General features: G+C 37.2%; 2 protein-coding genes across 2 annotated transcripts; both read right to left on the bottom strand.

Annotated features, from left to right (window-relative positions):
• LOC111463528 (dnaJ protein P58IPK homolog) lies at positions 1-6,869 on the bottom strand. Its single transcript, XM_023107496.1, has 9 exons — positions 6,688-6,869; positions 5,625-5,790; positions 3,076-3,277; positions 2,827-2,987; positions 2,653-2,746; positions 1,637-1,849; positions 1,191-1,271; positions 581-799; positions 1-426 (listed from the first exon to the last, which is right to left on the bottom strand). Exons 1-9 carry the CDS (start codon positions 6,818-6,820, stop codon positions 238-240), a joined length of 1,458 nt encoding a protein of 485 aa, XP_022963264.1. The 5' UTR covers positions 6,821-6,869; the 3' UTR covers positions 1-237.
• Positions 6,870-8,390: 1,521 nt separating this feature from the next.
• On the bottom strand, positions 8,391-11,339 carry LOC111463149 (protein indeterminate-domain 9-like). The gene is made up of 3 exons (XM_023106984.1): positions 11,074-11,339; positions 10,185-10,581; positions 8,391-9,136 (listed from the first exon to the last, which is right to left on the bottom strand). Exons 1-3 carry the CDS (start codon positions 11,171-11,173, stop codon positions 8,494-8,496), a joined length of 1,140 nt encoding a protein of 379 aa, XP_022962752.1. The 5' UTR covers positions 11,174-11,339; the 3' UTR covers positions 8,391-8,493.

The following is an 11,339-nucleotide window of genomic DNA, read 5'->3' as shown; positions in this document are numbered from 1 at the left end:
TGTTTCTCTGAGATAATCTCAACATTTTCTTCCTTAATTAATAAAGTTCCGCATTGCAAAATCTTGCTCAATGAGCAATTCTGTAAACTAAAAAGGCTCTATTATGTAACTCTAACCCCTAAGGTATTTCTACTTTTCAGAAAATAAATATTTCGATCCCCCCTCCCTTTTATAGCCAATGTTTTCTAATCATCATAAAAATATCAGAGAAAAGAGGAATCGATGTTTTTGCTGAAATCAGAAATGGAATTCAAACCCACCAGGATAGCCACCTCCTGCTCCACCACCAAATCCACCGTCAAAAGTAAAGGTAAACTGCTGTCCGCCGCCACCAAAAGGGTTGAAACCACCTCCACCACCCATGCCCATGTCTTCAATGTCTTCCCCTCTATCAAATCTTGAACGCTTTTCATCATTGCCGAGGACCTGCAAGACATAACCACTCAACCATGTGTTATCCATACCACATCGTGTCCAACTTTTCACAGCACAAGAAATCATTATACGTTCGAGTAGTTAAAACCAGAAAGATGTAAAACCATTGCCAAAAAATAGTAAGTAGATATTTTTCAAGTCAGACCTCATAAGCAGCAGCGACATCTCGGAACATGGCTTCTGCTTCTTCTCTATTTTCAACATTTTTGTCAGGGTGCCATTGCAAAGCCAGCTTCTTATAGGCACGTTTAATCTCAGCGACAGAAGCAGTTTTTGAGACCCCCAAAACTTTATACCAGTCCTTTCGTTTGCTCATCTTCAAAGCCTTTTCAGCCCTCATCAGTGACTGTCTAATATTCATATCCTGCAATCATCATTGATCCCATTAATTGATGATGACCGATAACAGTGCAAAACCCGCGATAAATGTCCTAATTTTATTCCATCTTACAATGATTTTTTTATATGAATAAATTGGTATAAATTAAATCTTAAAACCTTTCCTTTAAAAAATATAGTAATTAATTATCTGTACTTGTAACATAAATTAACATCGCAATTACACTAATCGATAACTAAGACGGTCACCCGAATAACCATACTTAGAGGATGTTTCTTCAACAAAATTACAACACTTAGAGGATATACAACAGGCATGAGCCAAAATAAAAAAAAGAGCCTAAAAACATGCAGAACCAAACCAAAGAAGCAAAGGAAAGGGGTTCCAAGTATATAACAAAAAAACTGCAACTAACCTGTGGTGAACTTTGAGCCGCAGTCTTAAGATCTTCAACAGCACCCTCCCAGTCCTCTGTTAAAAGCTTTGCTTCACCTCTCTGGAAAAGACAATTCCCAGCATTAAGGACTTGAGACCATTAACAAAATTTCAACACGCTCATTATGTTTGGTTGATTAAGGCGATTGCCAGGACATTCACAAGAAAATGAATTGAAAGGAAGTTAGGATGAGACATAGGTTGCAGTTTGGATTTCTAAAAATGCACAAAAATTATAGATCTTGGATGCAAGGAAGAAGATGGTAATCATAGCCCAACATAACAGCTCAGCATGCCAAAGGTGAATCAGAGGAGCTATCGCATTAAGATAAAATGGCTCCAGATATGGAAAAGCAGTGATAAGCAGAAAGGATCCAATACTAAATGGAAGAGCCAGAGAGATGAGGGCCAAAAACTACAGCAAACCTGAACCAAAGCTTCAATAAGGTTTCCATCAATGTTTAGTGCTTCATTGCAACTCGTAAGAGCATCCTTTCCACGACTGAGCTTCACCAGTACCTTGCATAAGCCAAGATGAAGATGTGCATTGTGTGCGAGATGATTGGGGTCTAATGCAAGGGCAGCTTTGTATTCCTCCACTGCTAACCGCAGCTTACCCTTGCTGACATTATCTTCTGCCTGTCAACAAAGTATAAAAACTAAAATGAAGCACAAGATAAATAGCACTATCAAATTCAAGAATCTTCATTCCATAACTGTACATGAGATTCTCATCTCATACCGCTCCTTTATGTGATGCACATAATGAGACGAGAATAGTACATGAAATAAAAAAAGATTGAAATACTTTCGTTATGAATGGATGAGACTAGTGCTTTTACAAAAAAATCTCTAGCCAACCTTTCTGTAAAAGATCTTTTCTAAACATCAATCATGTTGTTATTGGATAAGAAAGGGCAACTCTAACAATTTTTTTTTGTTCTCAATGCCTCTAAGTTTCCGGCAATTAGTCACTTCAATAGTCTTTGATGGTTATACAAGTATCCAAATACAAACGAGATGGATATTTGTTGTCCCAACCATTTTTCTAAATTCGAATCCCGATAAAGAAAATGGATAATTTATAACAAAGTTTTTCCGTTGTTGATCCCTAGGTGTAGTGCTTCTTTTGCTACCTATTTTTTCTAGTGAAATAGGCTTGACTTAATCCATAGGTTACACCTTATGTTTAGTACTAGAATCGATAACTAAAGCATCTAAGGTTACATTAATCACAAATACACGACAAAAGGAATTATTTATTTTAAAATTGCACATCCAAGAAGAGTAGATTTATTTCAATTATAATTTTTTTTTATTTCTATCCTGAATAATGTGACTTTCTACTGTACGGAGACCAAATAAAGGGGTCTAAAGAAATTTCAAATAGAACACCCAAGAAAATAGGAACTAAAAGATTTCATCATTTTGCTTGGGCTTACACTCTTGGACTTCTTGAGCAGATTCTTCAATCCAAAATATGCTTTCTTCAGTTCACCATGTTCTGGATCTAGGCGAAGACCCTTCTGAAAATGCCTGGAAAAATTGTTCAAGTATAAAAGTTTGTTCATGTTATAAGAAGTAATGTTTTCAACAATATGCACTGTCAAATCAACCTCAAGGCAACGTCATGATCTGCCAAATAGTAGTAGGCACGGCCACGAAGTAATAATGCATCTAGATTGCTTTCATCTTCTTTAAGAATATATACAGTCTCAGAGATGGCAGCAGAATAGTCCTTGGTTGCCAACAATAATTTTATTTTCAGGATTTTGGCCTACATCAAATTAAAGTGCACGATAAGTAGAAATTCAAGAGAATATTAAAAGAGGTAAGAAGTCTAATTGGATAAAAGATGATATCACCTCAGAGCATGCTGGAGAGAAAACAAGTACAACTTTATCCAAGAATTCCAATGATTTTGTGTGATCTCCTGTATCAAAAAGCTTAAGAGCCGTTTCTAAAGCACTCTGAGCCTGAAGCAATTGAGAAAGCTCCGTTTCACCAGCTGAATTTCCAGGTTTTAACTCCAAATACTTTTTGTAGTTCTTCTTGGATTCATCATATCTACATCAGCCAAAAAGTTCCTGAATCATATAATTATCCAATCAGAATGGAAGGTAGAGAGTGAGAGCAAGGTTTTCTACATGCCACAATAGTTTAAATGTCCTTCACAATGTTCTCCATCTCAAATGTGATTTTTGTTTTTAGTACGTTTAACCTTCTCTAGGAAGATGTACTCTATGTTTTCTTAGGATATCATGAGCCAAGGTTAAGAAAAGAAAATGATGTTTTGGAGTCGTGAAGCTTCAACTCTGTAGCTGGATGTTGGTTGGAAAGAGGTCAACTAATTTCAGAACCAAAAGTGAGATTGCTGAAGATACTTCGGATTGATTTGTTTTTTTAGCGAGTAGTCTGAAAAGTAAACTCTAAATTTTGATATTTCCTTTCCTTTCGGTCCATTGTATTTAAGTGTTAAAAACATCCTTTGGTGTAATTTATTTTCATTTTCCCTCAAGAAGATGCGCCTCCTTATCCTCTGTATTATTTGTAACAATTTTTTACCTTAGCACATGTAAATATCAATTTATGTGTGCTAAATTAAAAGTTTAGTCTAAACTTTTAAATGGAACTTGATAAAGTGTTGAATAAGTCCTTAAACTTTTAATTGTGCCTAACAAAAAGGTTCAATTGTGCCTAACAAAAAGGTCCCTAAACTTTAAAATGTCTAATGAGTCTCTTTACTTTCAATTTTATGTCTAATAGATCCCTGAAATATTCAACTTTTTAAAAAATTAATAAGGCTATTAGATTTAAATTAATTTTGTCTAATAAAACCCTAAACTTTTAATTGTGTCTAATAAGCTCATTAGTTTTATAAAAAAAATCAAATAAGTCAATGACCTACTAAACACAAAATTGAAAAAAAATTGAAAACTTATTGGACACAAATTTGAAAACTTATTAGAGACCTTGAAAGTTTAAGGACCCTATTCGACATTTTTAAGAGTTTAGGAATCAAATACACACAACCCTAAAAGTTTAGGTACTAAACTTGTAATTTAACCATTTATTTTCAGGGTTTAGGTACCAAACTTGTAATTTAACCATTTATTTTCTAAAAAGTATAAAAAACGTGTAACACACTAAAAACACATACACAAACTATGTCTCATTACTCTCTGTGAGATCCCACATCGGTTCGAGGGGGAAACAAAGCATTCCTTATAAGAGTGTGAAAACCTCTCTCTAATAGAGGCATTTTTAAACTGTGAGGATGACGACAATACATAATGGGCTAAAGTAGACAATATGTGCTAACGGTGTCCTTGGGCTATTATAGTTGGTATCAGAGCGAGGCACCGAGCAATGTGTCAATGAGGATGCTGGGCCCCAAGGGGAGTGGACTGTGAGATCTCATATCAGTTGGAGAGGGGAACAAAACATTTTTTATAAGAGTGTAGAAACCTCTCCCTAACAGACGCATTTTTAAACAATGAGGCTGACAACGATACATAACAGGCTAAAGCGAACAATATCTGCTAGCAGTAGCCTCGAGCTATTACACTTACACTACAAGTCCTTCCAATTCTCAGTCATAATATTTTCCATTCTAGTATATGTTTATATGTATATATATTGTTAGAAATCACGGATCTCTACAATGGCATGATATTGTCCACTTTGAGCATAAGCTCTCATGGCTTTGCTTTGGACTTCCCAAAAAGGCCTCATACCAATGGACATGTATTCCTTATAAACCCATGATCATTCCCTAAATTAGCCAATGTGGGACTCCCTCTCAACAATCCTCCCCTCGAACAAAGTACACCATAGAGTCTCCCCTTAATCGAGGCTCGACTCCTTTCTCTGGAGCCCTCAAACAAAGTATACCCTTCATTCGACACATAAGTCACTTTTGACTACACCTTCACTAGCAATTTCTTTGTTCGATACTTGAGGATTTTATTGACATGGCTAAATTAAGGGCATGACTCTGATACCATATTAGGAATCACGGATCTCCACAATGGTATGATATTGTCCACTTTGAGCATAAGCTCTCGTGACTTTACTTTGGGCTTCCCCAAAAGGTCTCATACGAATAGAGATGTATTCCTTACTTGATAGATATATATATATATATACGAGGAATTTTTTACCACAACCAAGGTTTATAACCAATAGGAAGAAGAGATGGAAGAAAATAAGGGAGGCAGTCATCTACCTCAGCATAAACAGGCAACATGAAGATGTCAAATCAAAGCCTATTTCCAGATCAGAGGCAATTCCAAATTTCTAATCCTAAATATTCTGACAGAGAATAATTTGCAATGCCAAAATTTTACTGTTTCTCTCAATTTGATGCTATAATTTGCAATGAATTTCAATAAATTAGCAAGAGGGGGAAAACCTGCATAACTGACGAAGAATTGAACCACGATGGAAGTATGCTTCTGAAAGTTTGGGGTCTGCCTCGATAGCAGCATTAAGATCATCAAGTGCCTCACTGTAACGCTTCACCTTTACATTTCGGGAAACTTTCTCAAACAACTCAGCGGAGTCACCCAACTTTCCATCTGGAGATATAAGCCAATCAACTACATGATGCAACTGATAATAAAAACAAGAAATGCAAACCCCAGATGGAAGAAAAAAAGAGGAGAGGGGAAAACAGAAGAATAAGAAAACAGAGAAGAGGGCAGGTTCAAATTGCTTGGGGAAAGCCTTGCATCTGCTGGCTTATGCAGGTACCAAATTCTGCACCCTTAGGGAGCACTCTTTTGCTTTCTTAGAAAAGTTCCACATGCACAGGTTAAAGATGAGTTCTGGCGATCATGTATACTTATTAACAAAGAGAGAAATTCTTTTTTTTTTTTTATTTGACAAGAGACAATTCCATTGATGATTGATGATTGAAATTTACAAAAAGGATGTAATATCCATGGTGTTTACCTTCAGATGGCTTTAACCATCGGTACTCCTCAGGTTCCAAATCCATAATTTACACCATGAAAAGACAGTGTGTATTTAAATTTCGTTCCAAATATTTTTAAATTTATGAAAGTGCTGGAATAAACAACCAAATTGAAAACAGAAGTAGAACAATTAAATAGTGGCATAAAGAGACCTACAACAATAAATACCAAAAATCAATGCTGATCCTGGTCGGACCAACAAATGTGGGAACATAAAATACGTAAGCCAACGGAAACTATAAGCCAAATCACATTTTCAATGAATAAAACTTGCTTCAATAATCATAAGAGCTCCAAATTTTGGCATCAGACTCATCAACATAGTAAATTCTTAACACGTGAACAAATAGAAAATCAAATGAAATATCGCACATTACAAAACTAGATCTAGGTATCTAATCGTAGATAAACAAACCGAACTGCAAAATTAGAAACTCATTCTAGTTAAATTTTTCCAGCGAAGATAAGACGAATAGATCAGAGAGTAAACTAACGGACCTGAAGCCGAAACCAAAGGCTGAAGGAGAAGAAGCTGACAGACTAGAACAAAGTTGAGAAGAAACGCTGCAAACGCTAATCCTCTCCAAGCTGAAGCATCCATGGCGGACAGCGGAATCGAAAATCTTAGCATTGTTTCTTCACGTTCAAAGTTTCACGAACAGAATAAATGTGTAAAATAAAAAGTTCGCAACTAGATTTAGATGAATTAAATTTTAAATAAAATTGTTATTAAACGAGTCGTTCCACGTATTATATCCAATAGATGGATTACACGTAGATAATAATTTTAACAACCGGTCGAGTAGGAAATTCCATCATTTTATGCTTCGTGGAAAGCCCAACAGAAAAGCGAGCCTATTGGAATCCGCCACGTCATGATGAGTTTCTATCCACGTGTGATTGCGGCCCGTTTTTTTCTATTGGCCCAATACATGGGCTTGAACCAATCTTGGTTGGGCTGTTAATAACCAATCTTGGGTAGTGTCACGGTCGAACGGTCGAACGGTCGAACACAACTAATTGTGCATCTTTAGTCGATTTGTCTCTACACTAGGTCAAGTCATTCGGCTTGACCTTGCTTCTACTCTAGCCCAAAATTTCTCATGTGCAACATCGCATCTCAATCATCATTTTGGTTTCCAAGAATACAACTCATGCATTGTGATGTTATTTCATATCTCGAGACAGCTCGGCCATCTTAGCTTGCTCGAACATGTCTAGTGGAACTGACCCATGTGTCTCTCATTTCATTGGGACATTCTAAACATTCATCCATCTAGATTCTCATCGGGACAGGAATCCTTTTGTATCCATGCTATGTCATTTATGGACTTCGTACCGGATAGCAAATGCATATACCAAACTTTGACACATGAGTTGAAGCGAAATATTGGCACACACGTGTCGTCCGATACTATCTTTCGAGACGCTCATTCCATAATGCTCACCCATACCATGACATACATATGTATCATGAGGTAGCTCACTTCAACTACAGGATCCATGGATGGTGGAGAGTTGACACCATGGCTCATCCTATCGTCCATTTTGAGACATTTCAAATCTTTCTAGACTAGATGTCATTTTGTCGAGCGGTCATATGACTCCGTGGAGGTTAACACCAAATTTGATGATCTTTCATCTTTCATATAGACGGACTTAACTATAGAGCATCATGTCAAACCTCATATCAAAACCTTGACTCTGAGTTTATGGTCAGGGCCTACCTAGCACTCTCCAAGCTTGTCTTCGACACTCGTGTTGCCTCTTTCTCTCCAACCTTACTTATGCCTCAACTCAGCTTTAATGCACACTCTTCTTAGTGTGTTGGATGATGCATTGTCTCCTCAGTCGCATCATGACACTTATCTGTCTTGACTCTCACATGGCCAGATGGATGTCATTTGAGGGTCGTTGCCTTGTATGTCAACATGTGAATGTCACAACCTATTGTCTTCTTAGTGAAGTTGTGACGTGTACTACCTTGTTTTCTATAAGTACATCATTTTCATTTCTAAATGGAGGCAAACCGTTCCGAGACATTAACTACTTGCTTTCGAGAACTAGAGGAGACCATGGGAGCAAAGAAAATGAATGGTTCAATTTTGGATCGTGACATCACGTCGAAGACGAACAATTGACGTAAACTTACACGTTTTACTTCACTTAGCTATACTCATTTTTAATTTCTACTAACGATCGTCTCAAAACTTTATTATATATTATTATATATTAACATTTGACCTTGCTTCTCGACCACATCATCGACCACATCATGACAAATGAACATCTCACACTTTTTCCTCATCCCCGAGCATTCCCAATGAACTTGCTCAACCCCATCTCCGAGCTCATAGAGCTCCCAAATTTCGACATCTCCATTAACGAAACCAACTCCATATTCCCACTCCCTTCTCTCTCCCTCGTACCCAAAAAATCCCTCAACCCGCTCCCACTTCCGCCATGGGAGCCTATTCGCTGCAACTCCCCTTTGCTCTGATCAAACGAACTCGAAGACGAACTCATAACTCCCACACTATTCCCGGAGTACGACGGATTACTTTTCGTAGACCCGAAATGCGCTGCCTTCAGCAGCAATGCCGTAGCCGACATCGGCATAATCAACTTTCCTCCACCAACGCTACCGCTCGAGCAAAACGACGAGAGGTTCACAGCTGTTTTTGAAGAGTTTTTATTCAAACCCAGAATTCGGTTGGAGATTTGGAAGAGATTAGAGGGTGGAATTTGGGGGAAAGGGAAGGTGTTGTTGATGGGGAAGTTATTATGGTCTGATTGGACAAAGATTCCGCCTTGGGAATTGAAGAGAGATTCGTTGAGTGAATTGGCAATGAAATTTGGGGTTGAATTTGCTGCTACCGATGAGATTAGCCTGCTTTCGTCTGCTAGAGCGTCGCAGAATGCTCTGTGGGTTATGAAGCTGTCTTTCCTATCAAAAGAGAGAGAGAGTAAGACAATGTTCATTGCTTATTTCTAGTAAATTAGTAGGACATCATAAATTTTGAACTAAAAGATCAATAAATGCCTTTAAAAATGGCATTAAATTAACACAAATTCAGGTTGCATGTGTTAAAAGAAAATGCATGCCAAAGGGTTTCACCAAAGACGATGTGAGATCCCACATCTCGAGAGGAGAACAAAGTATTTCTTACAAGTGTTTGGAAATCTCTCCCTAACAGGTATATTTTAAAATCGTGAGACTGATGATGATAGGTAACGAGCAAGACGGATAATATTTGTTAGCGGTGGGCTTGAGCTATTACAAATGGTATCAGAGACAGACACCGAGCGGTGTGATAACAAAGACACTGGGCTCCAAAGAAGTGGATTGTGAGATCTCACACCGGTTGGATAGTGGAATAAAACACTCCTTATAAGGGTGTGGAAACTTCTCCCTAACAAACACGTTTTAAACCCGTGAGATTGACAACAATAGGCAATGGGCTAAAGCCGACAATACCTGCTAGAGGTGGGCTTGGGCCATAACAAATGGTATCAGAGTTAGATACTGGGTAGTGTGCCAGTAAGGATGCTGGGCCTCCAAGTGGGTGGATTGTGAGATTCTACATAGATTGGAGAAAGGAACAAAGCATTCTCAAAAGGGCGTGAAAACCTCTATCTAACAGACGCATTTTAAAACCATGAGGCTGACGAACAAGGCATTCTTATTGAGGGTGTGGAAACCTTTCCCAAACAAACGCGTTTTAAAATCGTGAGACTGACGGTGATAGATAATAGGCTAAAGTAGACAATATCTGCTAACAGTGGATTTGGACTGTTACATGGAAATATTAATGTAGATATAGGTATAAGTATTTGAACATCCAACTAATTACGGAGCCGAGAAAGATTTCTCTGAACAAAGAATCCAACCTGTGACACGAAACATACTACTTATACTAATAAAGTACGTCTCGATTAGTTCTAAAAACAAAAAGTAAGTAACGTGATCATACTAATAAAAACGAACACCAAACCTGGAAAAGAGTGTTCCACAGTCACATTTATACTCTCGAGTTCCACAAGTTTTAGAATGAGCCTTCCAATCAGATTGAACAGCATATTTCTTAGAACATTTCTCACATTTCCATTTCTTCTCACCATGTTTTCTACTAAAATGCTTCTTGATTCCAGTCAGGTCTCCAAGTGCTCTAGCTGGATCATGATGAACACAAGACTTCTCTGGGCAAATATAAACCTTCTTCTTCACCTCTTTGTTGCTTCTCTGCCTAAGCTTCCATGGCAGATTGTGCCCTCTTCTATGAAGCTGCAAGTTCTGATCCCTTTGAAACCCTTTGTTGCATATCTCACATATGAATCGGTTCGTCGCCATTAGAGCGTTCGGCGATAAAGCAATCACCTCGGCATCTGGATCTGTATAATCAAACACACCCATTGGTCAAAATCCCATCCTTTTTTTTTAAAATAACAAACTTTTTGAAATGGGTATTGAGAATCAAACACACCCATTTGTTAAAATCTCATATTTTTTTCAAAAAAAAACAATTTTTTGAAGTGGGTATTGAGAATCAAACACACCCATTTGTTAAAATCTCATCTTTTTTTAAAAAAAAAAAAACAAATTTTTTGAAATGGGTATTGAGAATCAAACAAACCCATTTGTTAAAATCTCATCTTTTTTCAAAAAAACAATTTTTTGAAGTGGGTATTGAGAATCAAACACACCCATTTGTCAAAATCTCATCTTTTTTTCAAAAAAAAACAATTTTTTGAAGTGGGTATTGAGAATCAAACACACCCATTTGTCAAAATCTCATATTTTTTTCAATAAGAAACCAATTTTTTGAAATGGGTATTGAGAATTTTGAAGTAAATCAGCTGAAAATGTTAAGATCAAGAACAAACCTGGTTTTCCTGGAAAATTTCTCTTCTTTTTAGGGTTAGGGTTAGGGTTAGGGTTAGGGTTATGAGGAAGATGATAAAGTTGAGAGCTTTGTTCAGACATGATCAGCAAAGCTCACAAACAAAAAGAGGAAAACCAAAGGGGGTTTGGTTTTGTTTGGTTTTGTTTGGTTTTGATGAAGCTGAAAATGAAGAGAAAAAGATGAAAAGTTTGAACAATTATGGGTATGGACAAGGACAAGGACAATAACAATAACAATAACAATGGA

The sequence above is a fragment of the Cucurbita moschata genome, unplaced genomic scaffold, assembly GCF_002738365.1.
Source record: "Cucurbita moschata cultivar Rifu unplaced genomic scaffold, Cmos_1.0 Cmo_Scf00028, whole genome shotgun sequence".
In the NCBI taxonomy this organism is placed as follows: domain Eukaryota; kingdom Viridiplantae; phylum Streptophyta; class Magnoliopsida; order Cucurbitales; family Cucurbitaceae; genus Cucurbita; species Cucurbita moschata.
This window is presented reverse-complemented; position numbering and strand designations above follow the sequence as displayed.